Here is a 26,588-nt window from a genome sequence, read left to right as displayed (position 1 = left end):
ATATTTAGATTGGGATTCGAGGTTGAAATGGAACTGACTCCAGCCATGAGTCACTCATGCTACTGCAGTATTGATGAGTGCTATCCTTACCTTAACCGTTTTAAATGTCAACCAATGGGGTGACATCAGAGTTGGGACGTCTCAAGGATCCATTTGATCCATTTCCCTGCAGTATTTACCACTGTTCATATAATGTTTTCTGTTTCCTTACACTGGAATAAACAACTGCATTAAGTAACTGCAACCACAACGGTTGACCATGATACTTATATCAAGGCTATCTCACTGGCATGTCTCTCCTGCATAGCTCTATTGTCAGGTAGCCTTCGCATCGCTGGAAGGGAGACAGCAACTTTGTGTTCGGCATGGAATTTGAAGATGAACATTTGAAGTGAACAGTATTATTTGTACTTTATTTAAATATTTTTTTTTCATTATGCAATAAAAATGCATATTCAATGCATTCTGAATTCTCACTATTTACATATAAACACACTCCTTCAGCAGCTGAGCTAAACAGTATCCATTCATGTTGACACACAGAAGTCATTTCATCACTAAACAGTATCCATTCATGTTGACACACAGAAGTCATTTCATCACTAAACAGTATCCATTCATGTTGACACACAGAAGTCATTTCATCACTAAACAGTATCCATTCATGTTGACACACAGAAGTCATTTCATCACTAAACAGTATCCATTCATGTTGACACACAGAAGTCATTTCATCACTAAACAGTATCCATTCATGTTGACACACAGAAGTCATTTCATCACTAAACAGTATCCATTCATGTTGACACACACAAGTCATTTCATCACTAAACAGTATCCATTCATGTTGACACACAGAAGTCATTTCATCACTAAACAGTATCCATTCATGTTGACACACAGAAGTCATTTCATCACTAAACAGTATCCATTCATGTTGACACACAGAAGTCATTTCATCACTAAACAGTATCCATTCATGTTGACACACACAAGTCATTTCATCACTAAACAGTATCCATTCATGTTGACACACAGAAGTCATTTCATCACTAAACAGTATCCATTCATGTTGACACACAGAAGTCATTTCATCACTAAACAGTATCCATTCATGTTGACACACAGAAGTCATTTCATCACTAAACAGTATCCATTCATGTTGACACACACAAGTCATTTCATCACTAAACAGTATCCATTCATGTTGACACACAGAAGTCTACTCCACACGGAAGTCATTTCATGTCACTAGCTACACCCTCCCTAGTGTTTGGATGGCTGGACGCTTTAGCAGTGGTGACTGTTGATTTGAACCATAATGTGTTGAAATGTGGACTTTGACATGGCGTCTCACTACTCACTATACCATCTCTGATGTTTGAATCAGTCATGGGTGGATTAGCAGCAGTGTTTTCTTGTGGAAAATCTCTGCACCAAAACCTAATCAGCTAGTCCAGTTAGGGTTAGGATTAGGATTAGGGTTAGGGTTAGGGTTAGGGTTAGGATTAGGGTTAGGGTTAGGGTTAGGGTTAGGATTAGGATTAGGATTAGGGTTAGGGTTAGGATTAGGGTGACGATTTGAATGTTAAGGCTGTCATGACAGATGGGAAAAGGATGCTGATTTGACCAGTAATGTGCTGAAACGTTGGCATTGCCTTTACACCAGACCATCAGCAGACCATCCATTTCCTGATAGCATCACACAGCTGAGTTGAAAGCCAAGGACGGCTGATAACTACAATTCACTTTAACCACGTGCAGTCAGAATTATTAGTCAATTCATTTTCCGTTCTCTTTTATGTGGGAAAAATGTAATCCAAACTTTTAGTTTGTGGCACCACAATCCATTGTTTATTGCAGGTCTAATGCTTCATGACATTTTGTAATGAGGCTGAATTATCCTCGAGTGATTTATTCTTTGAAAAATGGAGCCAGAGGCAGACCCCACACATATTATTAACATACATGAGATCATACAGTCGGTGGATAAAGGACATTAAATGTTTCCCCAAGACTGGGATATAATCATAATGATTAGCTTTGTTGCTTATTTAAACACACAGACCTGCTGCTTCCTTTAACACACAGACCTGCTGCTCCCTGTAACACACAGACCTGCTGCTTCCTGTAACACACAGACCTGCTGCTTCCTATAACACACAGACCTGCTACTCCATGTAACACACAGACCTGCTGCTTCCTGTAACACACATACCTGCTGCTCCCTGTAACACACAGACCTGCTTCTCCCTGTAACACACAGACCTGCTGCTTCCTTTACACAGACCTGCTGCTTCCTTTAACACACAGACCAGCTGCTCCCTGTAACACACAGACCAGCTGCTCCCTGTAACACACAGACCTGCTGCTTCCTTTAACACACAGACCTGCTTCTCCCTGTAACACACAGACCTGCTGCTTCCTGTAACACACAGACCTGCTGCTCCCTGTAACACACAGACCTGCTTCTCCCTGTAACACACAGACCTGCTGCTTCCTTTAACACACAGACCTGCTTCTCCCTGTAACACACAGACCTGCTGCTTCCTTTAACACACAGACCTGCTGCTTCTTTTAACACACATACCTGCTGCTCCCTGTAACACACAGACCTGCTGCTTCCTTTAACACACAGACCTGCTGCTCCCTGTAACACACATACCTGCTGCTTCCTTTAACACACAGACCTGCTGCTTCCTTTAACACACAGACCTGCTGCTTCCTTTAACACACAGACCTGCTGCTTCCTGTAACACACAGACCTGCTGCTTCCTTTATCACACAGACCTGCTGCTACTACAGTGTGATAACAGCTTGTAGGACTTCTAGTCACTCACTCACTCACTCACTCTCACTCACTCACTCATATGGACAGCAGAGAGGGAGGAGAGGATGGAGAGGGGAGACAAAGAAAGAGAGGAGAGAGCTGAGCTGTGGTGATCTGCTCAGTGTGCCTGCTAGTGCCTGCCCAGCAACAGGGCCTGTCTAATGCCGTGTTTAGACAACGTGAGAGCTCCATCTATAGGCTGTTATAAGAGTCACTGCTTAAAGACGATTAGTGTCTCTGCAGCTTTATCATGTAGTCTGTGTCTCAAATGGAACCCTATTCCCCATTTAGTGCACTCATACATTCACATACATTCAGACACATTCTGAAATAGATTTTTTAATAATGGATAGCATCATGATTATTTGTTTTTCGTTATGATTTTTTTTATATTGTTGACAATCATTTGGTGGTGATAGCCACAGGCATATACATCAGCAGATCATTCAGTAGGGATTCTTAGTACTGTTCAAAACCTCTCTCAGCTTCAACTACTGTTCAGAACCTCTCTCAGCTTCAACTACTGTTTAGAACCTCTCTCAGCTTCAACTACTGTTTAGAACCTCCTTCTACTGTTTAGAGCCTCTCAGCTTCAAATACTGTTTAGAACCTCCTTCTACTGTTTAGAGCCTCTCAGCTTCAACTACTGTTTAGAACCTCCTTCTACTGTTTAGAACCTCTCTCAGCTTCAACTACTGTTTAGAACCTCCTTCTACTGTTTAGGACCTCTCTCAGCTTCAACTACTGTTTAGAACCTCCTTCTACTATTTAGAGCCTCTCTCAGCTTCAACTACTGTTTAGAACCTCTCTCAGCTTCAACTACTGTTTAGAGCCTCTCTCAGCTTCAACTACTGTTTAGAACCTCTCTCAGCTTCAACTACTGTTTAGAACCTCCCTCTACTGTTTAGAACCTCTCTCAGCTTCAACTACTGTTCAGAACCTCTCTCAGCTTCAACTACTGTTTAGAACCTCTCTCAGCTTCAACTACTGTTTAGAATCTCCCTCTACTGTTCAGAACCTCTCTCAGCTTCAACTACTGTTTAGAACCTCTCTCAGCTTCAACTACTGTTTAGAACCTCTCTCAGCTTCAACTACTGTTTAGAACCTCTCTCAGCTTCAACTACTGTTTAGAACCTCCCTCTACTGTTTAGAACCTCTCTCAGCTTCAACTACTGTTTAGAACCTCTCTCAGCTTCAACTACTGTTTAGAACCTCCCTCTCAAATGTCTCAAATGGAACCCTATTCCCCATTTAGTGCACTCATACATTCACATACATTCAGACACATTCTGAAATAGATTTTTAATAATGGATAGCATCATGATTATTTGTTTTTCGTTATGATTTTTTTTATATTGTTGACAATCATTTGGTGGTGATAGCCACAGGCATATACGTCAGCAGATCATTCAGGAGTGATTCTTAGTACTGTTCAGAACCTCTCTCAGCTTCAACTACTGTTCAGAGCCTCTCTCAGCTTCAACTACTGTTTAGAACCTCTCTCAGCTTCAAATACTGTTTAGAACCTCTCTCAGCTTCAACTACTGCTTAGAACCTCTCTCAGCTTCAACTACTGTTTAGAACCTCCTTCTACTGTTTAGAGCCTCTCAGCTTCAACTACTGTTTAGAACCTCCTTCTACTGTTTAGAACCTCTCTCAGCTTCAACTACTGTTTAGATCCTCCTTCTACTGTTTAGAACCTCTCTCAGCTTCAACTACTGTTTAGAACCTCCTCTACTGTTTAGAACCTCTCTCAGCTTCAACTACTGTTCAGAACCTCTCTCAGCTTCAACTACTGTTTAGAACCTCTCTCAGCTTCAACTACTGTTTAGAACCTCCCTCTACTGTTCAGAACCTCTCTCAGCTTCAAATACTGTTTAGAACCTCCCTCTACTGTTTAGAACCTCTCTCAGCTTCAACTACTGTTTAGAACCTCTCTCAGCTTCAACTACTGTCTAGAATCTCTCTCAGCTTCAACTACTGTTTAGAACCTCTCTCAGCTTCAACTACTGTTTAGAACCTCTCTCAGCTTCCACTACTGTTTAGAACCTCCCTCTACTGTTTAGAACCTCTCTCAGCTTCAACTACTGTTTAGAACCTCTCTCAGCTTCAACTACTGTTTAGAACCTCTCTCAGCTTCAACAATTGTTTAGAACCTCCCTCTACTGTTTAGAACCTCTCTCAGCTTCAACTACTGTTTAGAACCTCTCTCTACTGTTTAGAGCCTCTCTCAGCTTCAACTACTGTTTACAACCTCTCTCAGCTTCAACTACTGTTTAGAACCTCTCTCATCTTCAACTACAGTTTAGAGCCTCTCTCAGCTTCAACTACTGTTTAGAACCTCTCTCAGCTTCAACTACTGTTTCCAACCTCTCTCTACTGTTCAGAACCTCTCTCAGCTTCAAATACTGTTTAGAACCTCCCTCTACTGTTTAGAACCTCTCTCAGCTTCAACTACTGTTTAGAACCTCTCTCAGCTTCAACTACTGTTTAGAACCTCTCTCAGCTTCCACTACTGTTTAGAACCTCCCTCTACTGTTTAGAACCTCTCTCAGCTTCAACTACTGTTTAGAACCTCTCTCAGCTTCAACTACTGTTTAGAACCTCTCTCAGCTTCAACAATTGTTTAGAACCTCCCTCTACTGTTTAGAACCTCTCTCAGCTTCAACTACTGTTTAGAACCTCCCTCTACTGTTCAGAACCTCTCTTAGCTTCAAATACTGTTTAGAACCTCCCTCTACTGTTTAGAAACTCTCTCAGCTTCAACTACTGTTTAGAACCTCTCTCAGCTTCAACTACTGTCTAGAATCTCTCTCAGCTTCAACTACTGTTTAGAACCTCTCTCAGCTTCAACTACTGTTTAGAACCTCTCTCAGCTTCCACTACTGTTTAGAACCTCCCTCTACTGTTTAGAACCTCTCTCAGCTTCAACTACTGTTTAGAACCTCTCTCAGCTTCAACTACTGTTTAGAACCTCTCTCAGCTTCAACTACTGTTTAGAACCTCTCTCAGCTTCCACTACTGTTTAGAACCTCTCTCAGCTTCAACTACTGTTTAGAACCTCTCTCAGCTTCAACTACTGTTTAGAACCTCTCTCAGCTTCAACAATTGTTTAGAACCTCCCTCTACTGTTTAGAACCTCTCTCAGCTTCAACTACTGTTTAGAACCTCCCTCTACTGTTCAGAACCTCTCTCAGCTTCAAATACTGTTTAGAACCTCCCTCTACTGTTTAGAAACTCTCTCAGCTTCAACTACTGTTTAGAACCTCTCTCTACTGTTTAGAGCCTCTCTCAGCTTCAACTACTGTTTACAACCTCTCTCAGCTTCAACTACTGTTTAGAACCTCTCTCATCTTCAACTACAGTTTAGAGCCTCTCTCAGCTTCAACTACTGTTTAGAACCTCTCTCAGCTTCAACTACTGTTTCCAACCTCTCTCAGCTTCAACTACTGTTTAGAACCTCTCTACTGTTTAGAGCCTCTCTCAGCTTCAACTACTGTTTAGAGCCTCTCTCAGCTTCAACTACTGTTTAGAACCTCTCTCAGCTTCAACTACTGTTTAGAACCTCTCTCAGCTTCAACTACTGTTTAGAGCCTCTCTCAGCTTCAACTACTGTTTAGAACCTCTCTACTGTTTAGAACCTCTCTCTACTGTTTAGAGCCTCTCTCAGCTTCAACTACTGTTTAGAGCTTCTCTCAGCTTCAACTACTGTTTAGAGCCTCTCTCAGCTTCAAATACAGTTTAGAGCCTCTCTTAGCTTCAACTACTGTTTAGAGCCTCTCTCTACTGTTTAGAGCCTCTCTCAGCTTCAACTACTGTTTAGAACCTCTCTCAGCTTCAACTACTGTTTACAACCTCTCTCAGCTTCAACTACTGTTTAGAACCTCTCTACTGTTTAGAGCCTCTCTCAGCTTCAACTACTGTTTACAACCTCTCTCAGCTTCAACTACTGTTTACAACCTCCCTCTACTGTTTAGAGCCTCTCAGCATCAACTACTGTTTAGAGCCTCCCTCAGCTTCAACTACTGTTTAGAACCTCTCTCAGCTTCAACTACTGTTTAGAACCTCTCTCAGCTTCAACTACTGTTTAGAGCCTCTCTCAGCTTCAACTACTGTTTAGACCCTCTCTACTGTTTAGAACCTCTCTCTACTGTTTAGAGCCTCTCTCAGCTTCAATTACTGTTTAGAGCTTCTCTCAGCTTCAACTACTGTTTAGAGAATCTCTCAGCTTCAACTACAGTTTAGAGCCTCTCTCAGCTTCAACTACTGTTTAGAGCCTCTCTCAGCTTCAACTACTGTTTAGAACCTCTCTACTGTTTAGAGCCTCTCTCAGCTTCAACTACAGTTTAGAGCCTCTCTCAGCTTCAACTACTGTTTAGAGCCTCTCTCAGCTTCAAATACTGTTTAGAACCTCTCTACTGTTTAGAGCCTCTCAGCTTCAACTACTGTTTAGAGCCTCTCTCAGCTTCAACTACTGTTTAGAGCCTCTCTCACCTTCAACTACTGTTTAGAGCCTCTCTCAGCTTCAACTACTGTTTAGAGCCTCTCTCAGCTTCAACTACTGTTTAGAACCTCTCTACTGTTTAGAACCGATAGATTTTTATCTCTCCTCAGAAATGGACCATTATTATACATCAAGTTTTTGGTGATCATTTGCTAACTATAATGGTGATAACAGACACAGACATGTACTTAGTCCAGTAGTTCACATCCATTGTAACAGTATTATATTTCTTTTTTTGTTTATCTTAACATACTTATTACACTAGGTTCCCCATATAGGCCTTCCCTGTAGCTCAGTTGGTAGAGCATGGTGTTTGCAACGCCAGGGTTGTGGGTTCGATTCCCACGGGGGGCCAGTACGAAAAAATAAAAATGTATGAAATGTATGCATTCACTACTGTAAGTCGTTCTTGATAAGAGCGTCTGCTAAATGACTAAAATGTAAATATAAAATGTATTTACACGGTACTGTTCTTTACCCAAGATGCAGTTGTTGCACCACTTTTCTGATTGGCCTTGGATTTGTTTGCATCCCAAATGGCACCCTATTCCCTTGAAGTAAATAAGTGCTACTTTTGAAATAATTAAGTGCACTTAATAGGGAATAGGGTGCCATGTGGGAAGCATCCTTTGAGTCATTACATTAGGGGAGTCAGCTGACAGGAAATTAACAGATGGTCATGAGTAATATGATGGATAATTATGCATCTCAGGGGATCACTGGTCAATTGTCTGATTCCGTGCAACCCCCTCATTTTGTTAATGATGGACTAATTTAGCTTTTTTGTAGCTTTTTTTTTTTAGGCCCAAGCATATGGTACTGCCCATGGAAGAGGGTTCCTGTAATGGCTATGTAGATTAGTGGAGTTGGACCACAGCTTTATAGATGTTGGTGTTGATTCTCTAGCTACAGCAGGCCTACAGGGTGGGGATGTTATCAGTTACAGACACATAGGGGACAGGACTCTGCTGACCGTGGGTGTGTGTGGAGGTGTGTGATATGAAAACCTATTCTGAAGTCATCTGGCCGTAGCCAAGATCGGGGAATCAAATTTTACAATATGTATAAGTCGCTGGACCATAAAACAGGTTATTTCTTACGGTACAGGTACACGTAAGACCATCGCCACTCAGTTCTCCAAAAGGTATTGAATCCTCACTCTTTACCAGAAACACAACTATAAAGAACCAACATGCCTGTTCTCAGATGGAATTTCATTTAGTGTAATCAGGAGGTTCAGTCTTGTTTTCATAGACATGGTTTGAAATAGTCCTGGAGGTGTCTGTAAGGGTCTGTGAAACCAGTTGTAAATAAACAATCTCCTATAAACTTGACTTGATGACCCACTTTTCAGTCGACTCTCTCCCTCAGTAGTTATGTCTGCTGAGAACTGGTGCTTCCAGTGCTAAGACTGACAGGCTGACTGACAGGCTGACAGACAGACTGACAGACAGACTGACAGACTGACTGAGGAGGAAGAGGTATCCCTATCACTCCCTTTTCATTTGGAGCCCTGTAGCTTATTCCTCCGTCTATCCTCCATCCTCTATTCCGGGAGCTCCTACTCTTCAAACTGCAGCAGTAATTAATAGTTCTCATTAAGAGCTGAATTTGTGACAGCCTTACAGACAGTCAGTCAGCCAGCCAGGCATGAGGATGGAGCTGGGTCAGGGAAGGGAATGGAGGAGAAGAGAGGAGAGGAGGATATAAGGGGAGCTGAGGGGGAGGAGAGGAGAGAGGAGAGGAGAATAGAGGAGAGGAGGATATAAGGGGAGCTGAGGAGGGGGAGGAGAGGAGAATAGAGGAGAGGAGTCAGCCAGCCAGGTATGGGGATGGAGCTGGGTCAGGGAAGGGAATGGAGGAGAAGAGAGGAGAGGAGGATATAAGGGGAGCTGAGGGGGAGGAGAGGAGAGGAGAGAGGAGAGGAGAATAGAGGAGAGGAGTCAGCCAGACAGTCATGGGGATGGAGCTGGGTCAGGGAAGGGAATGGAGGAGAAGAGAGGAGAGGAGATAAATGGAGAGGAGAATGGAGGAGTGGGAAGAGGAGAGACAGTCAGTCCAGCAGGGGCAGAGCTAGGGCTAGGCAACAGAAGGGAAAAGAGGAACAGAGGAGAAGAGATGAGAGGAGCGGAGGAGAGGAACAGAGGGAGGAGCAGACCCTGATGGAAGCTGCTCATAAGGCCCTCCTCTGAGTAAAGGCTCATTTCATGCAAGGTTAGACACATCCGTCATCCGCCTCATCGGCTAAGAGGCCAGGCTTTGACTGCCTCTCAGTAAAATTACACATGGAACACGTCCACACACACACACACACACACACACTGTTGAAGGTGGACTTGTAAATTAAATGTCTCTCACATAGAGGGGAGGTCTCTCTGGGGCTCAGGAGATCATAGGCTTAGTGTTAATACCTAGTCCTGGTTGCAGTCAGTGGATCACAGTCATAAAGCCATGACAACGCTTCTAGACGCTGGGACTCATTTTGTCCCAGATACTCATTACCTGTGATCAGCCATCTTGTTACTCACTACCTGTGATCAGCCATCTTGTTACTCACTACCTGTGATCAGCCATCTTGTTACTCACTACCTGTGATCAGCCATCTTGTTACTCACTACATGTGATCAGCCATCTGGATACTCATTACCTGTGATCAGCCATCTTGTTACTCACTACCTGTGATCAGCCATCTTGATACTCACTAGCTGTGATCAGCCATCTTGTTACTCACTACCTGTGATCAGCCATCTGGATACTCATTACCTGTGATCAGCCATCTGGATACTCATTACCTGTGATCAGCCATCTTGTTACTCACTACCTGTGATCAGCCATCTTGTTACTCACTACCTGTGATCAGCCATCTGGATACTCACTACATGTGATCAGCCATCTTGTTACTCACTACCTGTGATCAGCCGTCTGGATACTCACTACCTGTGATCAGCCATCTTGTTACTCACTACCTGTGATCAGCCATCTTGTTACTCACTACCTGTGATCAGCCATCTGGATACTCACTACCTGTGATCAGCCATCTTGTTACTCACTACCTGTGATCAGTCATCTTGATACTCACTACCTGTGATCAGCCATCTTGTTCCTCACTACCTGTGATCAGCCATCTTGTTACTCACTACCTGTGATCAGATATCTTGATACTCACTACCTGTGATCAGCCATCTTGTTCCTCACTACCTGTGATCAGCCATCTTGATACTCACTACCTGTGATCAGTCATCTGGATACTCGCTACCTGTGATCAGCCATCTTGTTCCTCACTACCTGTGATCAGCCATCTTGTTACTCACTACCTGTGATCAGCCATCTTGACATCTGGCCATTGTGTAAGTGAGAATGTGATGGGTATAGACTGTAGATCAACAGTCAATGAATCAATTCATCAGTGATTTGATTCTTCCTTGTAAACAGTTGATTTGTTATGTGTGATGATGTTGTTGTGTTGTACAGTGCTGAGTTGGTCAAATTTTGAATGGAACACAGTGTTTTAGACAAAAATCACTAGCACATATATTAGATGTAGGTAGATCCCCCCCCCCCCCCCCCCCCCCACACACACACACACACGCACACGCACACACTTACATATCACACACACACACACATACACACACACAAACCCACTCACAGAAACACACACACAGACACACACACAAACACAAAAACACACACACACAGACATTTATCACACAGACACACATCCCCCCTCCTCAAACACACACACACACTCACAGAAACACACACACAGACACAAACACAGACATACACACAAACACACACACTCTCACACACACACACACAGACACACAGACACACCCACACACAGATGTGACTTGTGTATCAAGATGAGTGTCACTGATGGTAACGTCTGTCTCTCTGCTATCTGGCTCCATCCTTCTCTCTCTCTCTTCCATATCCATTCTATTCTGCAGGGTAGGCAGGCAGTCAGACTGAATGGAAAGTGATTGCCCACAGCCAGGGATGGGGCGGACAGCATGAAGAAGTGGCCCTCCTACCTTAAAGCTTCTGCTGTTGAGACAGAGATACTGTAGCTAAGTTATGGGAAACTGCTGTTGTGACAGAGACACTGTCGCTAAGTGATGGTAAACTGCTGTTGGGACAGAGATACTGTAGCTAAGTGATGGTAAACTGCTGTTGTGACAGAGATACTGTAGCTAAGTGATGGAAACAGCTGTTGTGACAGAGATACTGTAGCTAAGTGATGGTAAACAGCTGTTGTGACAGAGATACTGTAGCTAAGTGATGGTAAACTGCTGTTGTGACAGAGATACTGTAGCTAAGTGATGGGAAACAGCTGTCGGGACAGAGGTACTGTAGCTAAGTGATGGGAAACAGCTTTTGTGACAGAGATACTGTAGCTAAGGGATGGTAAACTGCTGTTGTGTCAGAGATACTGTAGCTAAGTGATGGGAAACAGCTGTTGTGACAGAGATACTGTAGCTAAGTGATGGAAACAGCTGTTGGGACAGAGATACTGTAGCTAAGTGATGGTAAACAGCTGTTGTGACAGAGATACTGTAGCTAAGTGATGGGAAACAGCTGTTGGGACAGAGATACTGTAGCTAAGTGATGGGAAACAGCTGTTGGGACAGAGATACTGTAGCTAAGTGATGGGAAACAGCTGTGGGACAGAGATACTGTAGCTAAGTGATGGTAAACTGCTGTTGGGCAGAGATACTGTAGCTAAGTGATGGAAACAGCTGTTGGGACAGAGATACTGTAGCTAAGTGATGGGAAACAGCTGTTGGGACAGAGATACTGTAGCTAAGTGATGGGAAACAGCTGTGGGACAGAAGAGTCAAACATGAGAGCAGTAGCTAGCTATAGACAATAAAAGAAGAAGACTTGTATAGAGTGCAGAAGAGGTGCAGTCTAGACCCGTGTTGTATTTGTGTGGAAGTAGTGGGTATAAGGTATAACTCCATTCAGTTCACTGATCTATTTCATTTTGGGAATCGTGTTAACCCACCTGTTCTTTGAATTACCCTCTTATGTACCCATGATGCTCAGGATTCAACCATCTGTTTTTTACCACTACATCCCTGGTCACATGATGAATGGGATTACAGAGAAAAGATTTTTGTCGGGTTCTCTATGAGGGACGTTGGGGAACAAGGGAATCTCCCAGTTGTTATCGACCCTGTCACGATCGTAATTCATAGGCCATTAAACAATACAAGGACCATATGGGTATATAAGTGGTGAGAACAGTGACCTAAACAGCAGTCATGTCCACTGAGCTTCCTGTTCAGCCATGTCCACAGAGCATCCTGTTCAGCCATGTCCACTGAGCTTTCTGTTCAGCTATGTCCACTGAGCTTCCTGTTCAGCTATGTCCACTGAGCTTCCTGTTTAGCCATGTCCACTGAGCTTTATGATAAATAAATAAAACAAATTAAAATCTCAGTTTTTAGAGGAAAGGGTACTTGCAATTCCCAGATAGTGGGTTAGATTCCTGCGACCACCCAGTCTCTTTGGATAAAAGTGTCTGCTAAATGGCATTTACTATACATTATATTAATGTGTTGATGAATATGTGCCTCTCCTAAATATTCCCACTGTTATCTGAAAGAGACTGATCATGGCCAATCCCATATTGACATCTAGCCCCTAAACCAAATGAACAAATTTCAATATCACCACAACATCGTTATCAACGTTCAATGATTTTGTATGCTGTAATCATGGTTTTATCTGTGACCATGCAATCAGTCATCTATAATGATGCCATAATCATTGGTATAGTCCCAAATTACAGGCCATGTACTCATCATTTATTCCTCAAAATCATGTAAAAGGATGTCACATAAAATGGCCCCCAATCTAGCAGATACCAAAACAAAACATATTTAACCTTTGAATAACTTTTAACCTAAACCAAAGATAGCTAAACATTTGACTTTGTTGCGTGTCAGGCACCCAAAGTAATGCTGATAGTAAGTAAGGGTTGTCCTTGAATGCTGATAGTAAGGTAGGGATGTCCTTGAATGTTGATAGTAAGGTAGGGATGTCCTTGAATACTAATAGTAAGGTAGGTTTGTCCTTGAATGCTGATAGTAAGGTTGGTTTGTCCTTGTACACTGATGATTAAGGTTTTCTTTTAAATCCACAACTTGGATCCCTCCACAGCCTCATAGAGGATCTAGATAGTTTTATAATCTCTCTGGATTACAACCAAATTATGATAAATTTACTATATTGCGTATTTTAATTTTATAAATAAAATGGTCTGACGGTGAAGTGGACATACTCAGTATTCATATCTCGAAATAAAGAAATCATCTCACTACAATACATTTGAATAGAACGTTAGCAAAAATAGGTACTATCTTGCTACCATGGAAAGGAAAATACCTGTCTATCTGTGGAAAAATCACCCTGATTAACCCTTTAGTCATATTCAAGTTTACATATCTGCATATGGCCTTGCCTATACCTCGCGATGTGTTTTTTAAATTATATAAGCAAAACATTTTCCATTTTATTTGGAGTAGCAAGCCAGACAAAATTAAAAGGCCTATTTATGTAATGAATATGAATTCAGAGAGCAGACCTTATTAAAGCATTGGACCTCTCACTAAAGCCTTCAGTCATACAAAAGTTATACTTAAATCCAAACTGGTTCTCTAGCAGTTTAGTAAGAATGTCACATCCCATGTTCAAGAATGGCCTTTTTCCCTCAAATCAGATTACAACCTCTCCCTTTCAGTCATTTGAAAATGAAATAATCTCCAAAATACCGCTATTTTTAAAAGAAGCCATAGAAATTTGTCTTCAACATGGTGCCGACAGAGATGGTCACCTCGCTTGGCGTTCTTAGAAAACTATGCAGTATTTTTTTTTGTATGTATTATTTCTTACACTGTTACCCCAGGAAATCTTAAGTCTTATTACAAACAGCCGGGAAGAACTACTGGATATAATGTACATATTCTTATTCATTCCTTTACACTTGTGTGTATAAGGTAGTTGTTGTGAAATTGTTAGATTACTTGTTAGATTTTACTGCATGGTCGGAACTAGAAGCACAAGCATTTCACTACACTCGCATTAACATCTGCTAACCATGAGTATGTGACCAATAAAATATGATTTGAATTGATTTGAATTTGAGTTTAATCCACCAGAAAAGACAGAAAAAATATTACAACAAATGTTATGGTTAAACTCAAATAAACTAATTTATAAAAATATATATTTTTGGAGAATGTATAAAAATGTATAATCTTTGTAAATGATATGATAAATAAGACTGGTGGTGTTATGTCACACATGCAGCTAACACAAATATATGGAAACGTCTGCTCTACCCAAAATTACAACCAACTAGTGGAAGGGGGAAAATGTAAGGGTCTTGTCTGCCGGCCCTGCATTAAAGACCAAAATTGATGAAAGAAAATTGTGATAAATAAAAAAGTATATCAGTTTCATTTAAGTACCTAAAAATTGACAGCTGTGCCATATAAATTGTTAAATAGTTGGGAAGAGATTTTCGATGTACCAATTCCATGTCATGTGGTTTATGAACTAATACACAAAACGACACTGGATTGAATTTTTCAATTAAAATTATACAAAGTTCATGCAACCAATAGAATGTTACACTGTATATATGGGGGATACACCCATCCCAGCTCTGCAGATTTTACTGCGAAGAGACAGAATCATTAGATCATAGGTTCAGAACTTTTGTGAAACAGCACAGTGGAAAAATATATGGCAAATAGAAATCAAAACTGGATGGTGTTCAGAGATAGATGGTAGGGGTTGAGGGGAGCTGAAGGATGAGACTGGATGGTGTTCAGAGATAGATGGGAGGGGTTGAGGGGAGCTGAAGGATGGGACTGGATGGTCTTCAGAGATAAATGGGAGGGGTTGAGGGGAGCTGAAGGATGGGACTGGATGGTGTTCAGAGATAGATGGGAGGGGTTGAGGGGAGCTGAAGGATGGGACTGGATGGTCTTCAGAGATAGATGGGAGGGGTTGAGGGGAGCTGAAGGATGGGACTAAAAACAAACAAAAGATAACTAATGTAAAATATACTGTGTCTGTAAAATGGATATTGTATGTATAAGCAGGAAGTAGAAGCCTAAGTGTTGTTGTCCATTAGTTTACTCCAATTAGGGGAGGGGTGGTAGGGTTCAAATAAATAAAAATACAAATAATGAAGCAAAATAAAAATGAAGCTAAATATATTATATAGATATTTTTTAAAATATATTTTGCTTCATTATTTTTATAAAAAAAATATAGATATATTTTTTAAATATATTTTGCTTCATTATTTTTATTTTTATTTACTTGAACCCTACCACCCCTCCCCTAATTGGAGTAAACTAATGGACAACAACACTTAGGCTTCTACTTCCTGCTTATACATACTATATACATACATACATATATATATATATATATATATATATATATATATATATATATATATATATATATATATATTACCCCCCAAATTATATGGGGGATTGGAAATGATGCAGACAATTGATGGAAGCCGCAACCTATCTGCAATATTAAAGGTGAGGGGTTGTCCTGAATGCCACCCAATCATCTCCCTGTATACAGTACAGATGTATCTTCATAGCACAGTCACATCTACATTATAAGATACTGTCCTGACTGAGACTCACCATAAACATTTCCCCTGGTCAGCACTTCTTCCGTCTCTCCTCTCACCTCTACTATTAATGGACGCAGACAGTAACAACTGTAGTGTTGTGCTGTACCATCTTCAGGACTGTAAACCATGGTTGCGTCCCAAATGGGACCCTTTTCTCTATTTAGTGTACCAAGGGGCTCTTGTCAAATGAAGTGCACTATATAGGGAATAGGTTGCCATTTGGGAAACACTCCATGCTTTGCCAGTCTGTTCGTGTCATTGAGGTTAACCTTCAGTTGCTACTAGGGATTTGCATGTGAAATCAGGTAACGGATTACTTATTGTACAGCAGACCTGGGTTGAAATACTATTCGAAATCTGTCTAAATACTTTCAGCATTTGCCTTTGCCTTCAGGGGCTAGGTGGGTGAGGTTTGCAGTTCTGGGACTATTCCGTTGGTCCATTAAGCCAGGCCAACTCAGTTAACTCAGTCAAGCAGAGATGAAGTGTCTGAAATGTTTTCAAATAGTACTTGAACCCAGGTCTGCTGTGCAATATTGAAGACAGATTTAAGTGGATTATTTTAGCTAATAGCATTCCCAGCCATCACCATCTCTGTGTGAGGGTTTTTCTTTTGTTCATGACAATACTTGTCTTTTGCTGGCTCTTGGCTCATGAATGTATTGTATTCTGTAGTGGATGTTAAGATGTCATCATGCTATTCAGTCATTATTGACTTTGGGACTTGAAATCTATGTTGGCGTATAATGACTTCTCTACCATTGTACAGTATATGCCACTGCTGTAAATAACAAACCTGCTTCTTTTCAAAGTACTTTGACCCCTAGCTATTAGCGATACTGTTGAAAATGGTGTAAATACATACAACCTTAAAAGGGCAGCACGTTGCTGTACAACACGGTTTGAAGTAAGTCAATGTAGGTGAGCTACCTGAAGAATGCTAACAGAAAAATCCATCGACTCCCATCCGTTTCCATGCAACAATGATAATGTTAAATACACTACTAAGCCATATTTTGGGTCACTGACCCCATACTGCAGGTCCACAGATTATTTGGTAGTTATCCATAAAATGAGGTCAAATTGTAATTTGTAATTTGTGTGATCCAGCCCTTTAAGCACAAGCATCGATGTCATGTTTTTTTGAATAGCCTTTTGAATAGCTTGGACCTTGACTACTGTACTGCGCCTGCTCTTCAATTCTACCTCACTGAGCTTATGCTGCACCACATTTCTATGGTACCCTGTTTTTGCTTTGTGCTCCGCTCTGCTCTGCTCCATTCGCTCTCCCCTACCTACCTGGACTGTATTGATGCACTGCTAGCCTTTCACAATATATAATACCGTATAAATCTACAAGCAACACATCATCATCTGTAAGCTGTGGGAGCAAAAGATGGCTCAGTCCATTGCTTTTTCGGGATAGGGTTATTGTCTGAGTAAGGCGCTGAGAGAGAGAGAGAGAGAGAGAGGGGAGAGGGAGAGAGAGACCGGGGAGAGAGAGAGAGAGAGAGAGAGAGAGAGAGAGAGAGAGAGAGAGAGAGAGAGAGAGAGAGAGAGGTCGATCCATTCCCATCAAGTATCTGGGAAAATGTTCCGATAGCAAGGTGTCTGGCCTGGTCTCGTCAGTCTTTAATCTAGATAGTGACTATCACCATTCATCACCAGAGTTAACTCAGTTCATTGTGTGTGGGGACCATCTCCTTCTCCTGAGATGTGGTTCAGTCCATCGTACCCAGACTCTTTGAAAACCATTGATGTGATGTGGTTTTGACGAGGCATTGGAGCTCACACACACCCACACACACACCCACACACACACCCACACACACTCACACACACACACACACACACACACACACACACACACACACACACACACACACACACACACACACACACACACACACACACACACACACACACACACACACCACACACACACACACACACACGCTTGTGTAGTGGTGTTTCCTCTACTCGTCATCATATTAACAGAATGTCCCAGCACAAAAGACCGTCACAAGAAACAAATGTGTGACAGTAAAAATACATCATCATGTTTTGTTCCTGGTTGACATGATACACAAGTACTAAAGACAGAGAGATCAAGAACTTGAAATTTAAGAACGCTAAAGGTGCCTTACCTCAAGGTGCCTTAATATTCTAGCTGTCTTTAAAGATGATGGATGTAGTCCAGCAAACCCTTAGCAACCCACGATTAGTCATACTTTATAATGTGTTTATTGAAATTGAATCAAACAGGTTGGAACAGGAGGATGCAGTCAAGCTGCCTGGGAAAACACACACCCACATCAAGCTGTTTCACTCACTTGGTTCAAGTCAAGGGCAACATTCCCCATCAATGTTCCTTCCTGGTTCTTTAGAAATGTGTCAGAGACCATTTCAGACAGCATTGAGAGATCAGGAACATATACATTATGTATGTGACATGTCCTCGTGTATAGCGGTGATCATGAATCATGGTGATAACAATCACGTCCTGGTTATTAACTCTCCAGGTTACCTTCTGCCAATGACTGGTTTCAGTACAACGTGTACTAATGGCCGCCTCATCAGAACAGCAATGTGAACCAGATATGGAAACCTATCCTTTTTTTACAGTATCGTGCCTACCTGAACCTTACTGTGGTATTTCCCCCTCACTTGTCCTTTCCAGCACGGTTCCATCAGCTATGGTGATGGCAGGATGAGTAACAAGGATGAGTAACCAGGCCAGCACAGTACAGCTCACCTTGGCTCGGCTTAGTAGTCTGAAAGGGGTTCTTTATATTGGTTTTCCCAATACTCAGTGGTTCTTGGTTTTGGATTAATGCTAGTTCTTTTGTGATTCCCGATTAGTATCAAAAGCATGGCTGTGTTGTACTGGTACTTAGTTCTAGTCAGTGTGCCTCTCTCCTCTTTGACACTGCTCACCTATACTCATCACACATACAGTACATTACCTACTGGGAGAAACACAGCATCAGATCTGAGACTGCAGACTATATGACCCCAAACATCCTCACTACTCCAGACGATATGACCCCAAACATCCTCACTACTCCAGACAATATGACCCCAAACATCCTCACTACTCCAGACAATATGACCCCAAACATCCTCACTACTCCAGACAATATGACCCCAAACATCCTCACTACTCCAGACAATATGACCCCAAACATCCTCACTACTCCAGACTATATGACCCCAAACATCCTCACTACTCCAGACAATATGACCCCAAACATCCACTACTCCAGCCAATATGACCCCAAACATCCTCACTACTCCAGACAATATGACCCCAAACATCCTCACTACTCCAGACAATATAACCCCAAACATCCTCACCACTCCAGACAATATGACCCCAGACATCCTCACTACTCCAGACAATATGACCCCAAACATCCTCACTACTCCAGACAATATGACCCCAAACATCCTCACAGACGATGTTGTATGTATGGTTTACTCCACAGTACTAACACACACCTGCTATGTGAGGTATCTGTTGTGTAACACATATCACCTGCAGTGCATACTACTCCAAACGGATTGAAGAAAACACATACTCTATCTTTGCATCGGCATGCTAGTCAAGTTTTTGAATAAAAAATAACACTTGTTGCGAAATTTGTTACACCCCTTCACCGGGACTAAAAATCTATGCGGCCAAACATGTCGCATCACCCATGTATTAAAGGACAACAACAAAGGGAGTAACAATTATAATCAGACAGCTCAGAATACATTTGTCAGTTAATAGAACTTATGATGTTAAATGATTATAAAGTGATTTCCCAGACTCATAGGCTGTCCAAAATGGCACCCTATCCCCTACATAGTGCACCACTGTTGACCAGGGCCCATAGGGAACTATGTAGGGAATAGGGTGCCATTTGGGATGTCCAAATATTCTACTGAGCTCAACTAATTACAAAAACAAAATGTCTGGAATCTGTTAAAGAAACTGTGGATCAATAGTATCATGTTATGTTCATGACCCTGACCCCCTCCTCTGTGGCTTCCAGATAGCTTACACATTTTTACTTTCATTTTCTTTTGGGGTTTTCTTGGGGGGTGGTTTGGGGGTGGTAGGGATTGGGAGGGAGGGAGTGGGGCTTGAGGGACTATGGGAAGTAATAGTGTCTTATTAAAACCGATGTGGGCTTATGATATTTGCATGTATGCTATGTGTCTTAAGCTGTGCTTTTAAAGTCAATTAATACTACTCTCAACTCACCCACGTTCGTTATAAATACGATGCATTGTTCCTTCTTATGCTTTAAAGTAAAAATGACAAGTTAAATATATATCTACATATTTACTCTTGTATGATCTTTGTTTCTAGCCATGTACAGTACTGCAGTTTTTCTACTACGCATATATCTTTGAAAAACAGTTTGTAATACGTTTTATTTTTTGTCTCTGGAAGATTCCTACTGTTAAAGCCTAGCTTTCATTGAACCTCTATTCTGTCTCTAGAATATGGAATGATCGGCGAACATACTGTAAAAAGTCAGCGGCCCAGATCAGTCTTTGACACAAAGGCCCTGCAGGAGCAAGCTGAATCTGCTAAATTTATGGCACAAACTGGTAATACAATAGTTATGTTCCTTTCACCTTTTATTTTGTTAACTATAAACTTAATTTCATCTAAGTCACTTGCATGCTCTCTCTTGTGCTGCACCTTTTAGGTGATAATGTTTCTGTATTTTTTTTAACCTCTTACCACCTCCTCCTTCTTCTGTTGCTATTCACATTAAAACCCACTAGACAAATGTTCCTTTTCCCTTTGAGTATTTACATAGAATAACAACTATAATTGGGCTCCCTGGGTCTCTGTTCATTTGTTGTTACACAGCGAGTTGGCAAGTGCATTACTCGTTTCTCAAATATTAAAGGTAGGAAAAATTGCGCCCTGTCACAGTTAATAATATCCTTAAACGTGTGCTTAATAACATTTGAAAAATGTCCTTCATCGACAACTCCTACTGCCTTCGGCAAGAGTGAAACACATACTGAATAAAAAATGGGTTTGATAATTATTGTTTAATGTAAGATAAACTAAAATCTTAACTTAAACCAGTCGAATATACAAAAATATAGTGATGATTGTATCCATTCTAAAATTGCAGGAGGATGGAAATGAATTGAAAGGCATCTTCATTGCTTCTCCAGTTCCTCATAGAGGGTTTCTAGGCTCAATCCAAACGCACTGCGATAAAGACTATTCTTTTTTTTCTATTTCTTTCCCTTTACTTTCTAATTTCGTTTTTTTTTTTTTTATAAAAAAAACATGTTTCTGGGTTCCGTTAATTGTTTGTTTGGCTTTAAATTTTTTTTAAACCCAATTTCACCTCATTTGTTGTTACTTTTAAATCTGTGACATTGATCAACACACCTGCCTTACTTTCATTTTAATTTGCAAATCCACTTTGTTGTTTACTAAATCCTAACAGCATGTCTCCATTCCAACACGCTGTGGGAGTGTGTTATTTGTCTCTTATGGACCCCATCACTTTGCTCTTCAGTTCTTCCATTCTTAGATTGTCTAATTGACTCTCCCTGTACTGCTTCATCTTACCAATTGATCCACCTTTCAAAGTCTATTATAATTCTGATCAGACCAATTATATATAATAGGGTTTACAGTATATCCCTATTGGGTTGAATCAATCTATATCAGTCCTATTATACTGCAGCTTAGTGACACAATACAGAGGGAAATCTTCATAAGATTTCAATTACATATAAATGTATTCAGAGCTGAAATTTCCAAATCTCTTATGCAAATAAAGCCTCGTTGAAATTGAACATCACACGTACATCTTAAACTATAATCAAAATATTTGAATGTTGTCTTCTTGCTTTCTAACACACAACTAAGCTATCTTGGATTGTTCTATTCACCCTACCTACTTAGCTCAATGCCAAGGGTGTTAGCATAACCAATGTTAGCGTTTATTCAATTTATTCAGCATTTCATGGCTTTTGGATTTGTGACATGATCATATTTTTGCATTGAAAGGCATCACCCAGGACATACTGATGCATTGTTGACATTCGCTGTCAGTAAGGCAATGCTTTTGTTATTGGGAATTACCACCTAACGGCACACACATAAGCAAATTCACTCCACATGTGTTTATATACAACCAGTGTATGAAGTTGTACCTCTGAGAATTAAACTGGTATACTTTGTATACACTCCTAGAAAGAAGGCTTCCAAAAGGGTTCTTTGGCTGTCCCCATAGGAAAACCATTTTTGGTTCCAGGTAGGGCCATTTTGAGTTCCATGTTAAACTCTCTGTTGAAAGGGTTCTACCTGGAACCAAAAAGGGTTCTTCAAAGGGTTCTCATATGGGGACAGCCGAAGAATCGTTTTAGGTTCTAGAAATAACCTTTTAATCTAACTGTACATTTAAATATTCAGTATCGACAGTTAAAACATGTCATAATAGGAGTGTGACACACCAGCAGACCTTTTGTCACATTCTGCTGTTTGGAAAAATAGTATTTTATGAACCCAATGCAAACTGGCACTGTGAATGTTACTTCCATGCAACAAGCTGTGATCTTCTGAATAAAATGAAAAGGGGAGTTTTTCTTCCCTCTCGTTTCCCCAGTACTCTTAAGAAAAATATAAACTGGCAAAAAAAAAATATAATGTTTTCACAAATTGTGATCAAACACTAATTAATATGCATTGGAGTAAGATCCTCTCTGGTTGTCAAGGAAACTGCACTGTAGACTGTAGTGCTGTAACACTGCTGTGGGATCCATACTCTAGACTTCTCATTAACTAACTCTCCATTCAAGTTGAACTTTTATTTCACTAGTAGATGTCCTTCTTGCATGCAACCATGTTCTTTTACATTTTATAGAGCTTTTTGAAACATTTGATTTGGTTTTATTGATGCATGTGTCAGTATGAAAGATGAAGGTGAACTGTAGCTGTAAGATGTAATACATTTTAGTCAGATAAAGGGCCAAATCCCTTATTGTGATCAGAAGTAACACTGGGGCCTGTGATGTGGAGCTTTGCTGTGATCTTTGAATAAATGTCCTTCAGACTAAATCTGACAAATGATTAGTGTCAATTATGATGCATCTGTACAGTTCCTCCAAACCATTAGGGACTTTACTATGATGCATCTGTACAGTTCCTCCAAACCATTTGGGACTTTACTATGATGCATCTGTACAGTTCCTCCAAACCATTTGGGACTTTATTATTCTCCATCTGTACAGTTCCTCCAAACCATTTGGGACTTTATTATTCTCCATCTGTACAGTTCCTCCAAACCATTTGGGACTTTACTATGATGCATCTGTACAGTTCCTCCAAACCATTTGGGACTTTATTATTCTCCATCTGACAGTTCCTCCAAACCATTTGGGACTTTATTATTCTCCATCTGTACAGTTCCTCCAAACCATTTGGGACTTTATTATTCTCCATCTGTACAGTTCCTACAAACCATTTGGGACTTTACTATGATGCATCTGTACAGTTCCTCCAAACCATTTTGGCCTTTACTATGATCCATCTGTACAGTTAGTCCAAACCATTTGTACTTTACTATGACACAATAAGATTAATTTTCTTTCTACTTGAGACTCCGTTCATGGGAGCCAGACAAGGTTTTTGAACAAACAGCTTTTTGACCAATTACTAGTCATAAAGGTTCTTGTTCCCTGCAATCACAATACAACAACACTTACAAAATGATGAATGGGAAATCAAAGGAACTGGATCAAGAGATATGGGGCCAATGACCAACAGAGTCGTGGTCTTCTCTCTTATTAATCATTTATCAAAGATCACATAAAGGTAAAACATGTCTATTTAGTTAAATATTAAAGTTAACTAGGTTAATATCCCTCCCCATTAACGTAGTAGTAGTTTAGAATAACTCCTCCCCCGTTGCTCTACCTTGAAACCCCGCCCCAGCACAAAGCTCCACCCCAGTATAGCCCCACCCCCTGTAGCCCCACCCCCTGGGCTAATCATGTGACCGTGTTGCTGCATTTAACTGGTGTCACCCTTCTCCCTCTACACAGGTGAATCTGGTGCAGAGGAGTGGTCCCAGTGGAGCTCATGCTCAGTTTCATGCGGCCAAGGGTCGCAGGTGCGAACAAGAACATGTGGTTCACCATACGGAACACACTGCAGCGGCCCTTTAAGAGAGTCAAGGGTTTGCAATAACACTGTCCCCTGTCCAGGTAGTAATAGCTGCAGCATTATTACTTTACTTGTTATAACGTCTTTCTCCTTCACCCTTCATTTTTCTATGTGTGCATTGTTGTGCTTGCTTTGAATTGACCATCAAACCAATGTTTTAGTTACTGTTTAGTTTGACCTTTTAACTAGTCTATTTGGTTATATTCTTATTACTTAATATTATTATTTCATGTATTATTATTATTGTTATTATTATTATTATTATTGTTAGACATCTATTATCTGGTGATGCTTTCTTCTCTTTGTGCATGTCACGGTGTTTTTCAGAAGTGTTGTCTATGTAATCCATCTCTTCCCATATAATGATAAGTCATTTCACCACAACTCCTGAAATGATTGACAGTGATGTAGTTCTGTAGTTTTGCATGTTATGGAGATTAGGGAATTGTAGATTCTGGTTTGTGTCTCCAGGGTTCAGTGTGTTTGCTTGAAGGTCAAGGTTAGTGGTATATTGTATATATATAGCAGTATCTGTACAATTATACTGCAAGACATATTTATCTCGATGTAGGCTGTTACAGTAGTTGAGTTGATGAAATGTTGCCTAGATTTTTGCATACTTAGTCTGGTACTTAATATTTTTGGGTTGTTGGTCCAGTTGATGCATTTTGCTCCTCTGGGGTCTTTAGAATGTTGTAACGTCTTACACTGTTGACAGTTGTTGTGTTTTTTTGGCAGAAGGTGACATTCAGTATTTTGTTATAAACACAACATTCTCCTACACAAGACAGTCATTGGTTATTGTTGGTGATTTGTGATGTATTACCTTCTGAATTGTGGAGAAGAAACCCATCTTCTGTGTGTGTCTACTGTATGTAGATATCCCTGTGTTCAACAGCAGCTGTCATACTAATCTTAGTGTTTTCACATCTGTTGATTTGCAGGGAATTTTAGGAGCCACACTTCTATGTGGAGGAAAGTGTCTCTGAAATTACATTTAGGCACAAAGTCATATAAAAGTCGGCTAATCAGAAATTCATGCGACCAGCTCTCTGACATTTAGTCAGACGTAGTCCACATTAAGATGTGTCATGACTAAGTGTAGGGTTGGCAGTTTTCTCAAGGGTCAGACAAGAGGGCAAGACATTATTCCAAACCGTTTTCATTTACCATTTCTAACCTGACAAGCTCTGGTAGCTAGCTGAACTGACCCAACACGTTCTGGTAGCTAGCTGAACTGACCCAACACGTTCTGGTAGCTAGCTGAACTGACCCAACACGTTCTGGTAGCTAGCTGAACTGACCCAACACGTTCTGGTAGCTAGCTGAACTGACCCAACACGTTCTGATAGCTAGCTGAACTGACCCAACACGTTCTGGTAGCTAGCTGAACTGACCCAACACGCTCTGGTAGCTAGCTGAACTGACCCAACAAGCTCTGGTAGCTAGCTGAACTGACCCAACACGTTCTGGTAGCTAGCTGAACTGACCAAACAAGCTCTGGTAGCTAGCTGAACTGACCCAACACGCTCTGGTAGCTAGCTGAACTGACCCAACACGTTCTGGTAGCTAGCTGAACTGACCCAACAAGCTCTGGTAGCTAGCTGAACTGACCCAACAAGCTCTGGTAGCTAGCTGAACTGACCCAACACGCTCTGGTAGCTAGCTGAACTGACCCAACAAGCTCTGGTAGCTAGCTGAACTGACCCAACAAGCTCTGGTAGCTAGCTGAACTGTATGAATCACCCTCTTCCATTCAGAAACAATAATTGAAGCAGTCAGCCTACAGAGCCATATACCCCAGGTGTCCCCCTGGATTGTAATGAAGAATAAGACAACCAGAAGTGATAGTGCTTCCCAAATAATCCATTATTTCCCCCTTGGTGAGGTTTTGGCAGCTGGCTAATGGGCTAAGCTGTCTCTTTCCCTGGAAGTAATGTGCCGTTGTTTCAGGCCAGTAATGTAGTCAAATCGACAGCAGAAATATTGAAATCTGTGTTTGTCTTAGTAAAATAGTTTTCAAGGACAGAAATACATGCAGGGAACATTTTCCTTGAAGGCCACTACACAAGGACTTTATAACACATTCATAACCTATACATATTGGCTGCATTCATAACTGCTTATGTCAACAACCACAAGACAAGGCAATATATGTCATCTTATGTTGTTTTTTTTGCACAGAAGAAAATACAAAACAATATGATGAGAGTTTAAAAGGAAACATGACAAGAACATGGAGAGGAAGGAGCGGTGCAGGACAGGTCAAAACAACTTCCTCCTTTCAAGTAATTCTAGAATGAAACCAAACAAAGAAGTATTCTCATTTATAAGACTGTTAAACGTTTAGAATTTGACACAGAGGAAAACCAGGTAAAAA

General features: G+C 40.9%; 1 protein-coding gene across 5 annotated transcripts in view; it reads left to right on the top strand.

Moving 5' to 3' along the window:
• Window positions 1-26,588, top strand: part of LOC106560286 (adhesion G protein-coupled receptor B3) — a 352,944-nt gene that overhangs the window by 91,314 nt on the left and 235,042 nt on the right. For 4 of the 5 annotated variants that reach the window (XM_082964912.1, XM_082964910.1, XM_082964908.1 and 1 more), the window contains exons 3-4: window positions 20,506-20,616; window positions 24,088-24,249. In XM_082964912.1, coding sequence (XP_082821038.1) covers window positions 20,506-20,616; window positions 24,088-24,249 — 273 coding nt within the window. The remainder of the gene's footprint in view (window positions 1-20,505; window positions 20,617-24,087; window positions 24,250-26,588) is intronic. The other variant, XM_082964911.1, reaches the window with a different exon arrangement.

This window comes from Salmo salar, chromosome 18 (genome assembly GCF_965601325.2).
Source record: "Salmo salar chromosome 18, fSalSal1, whole genome shotgun sequence".
NCBI lineage: Eukaryota > Metazoa > Chordata > Actinopteri > Salmoniformes > Salmonidae > Salmo > Salmo salar.
This window is presented reverse-complemented; position numbering and strand designations above follow the sequence as displayed.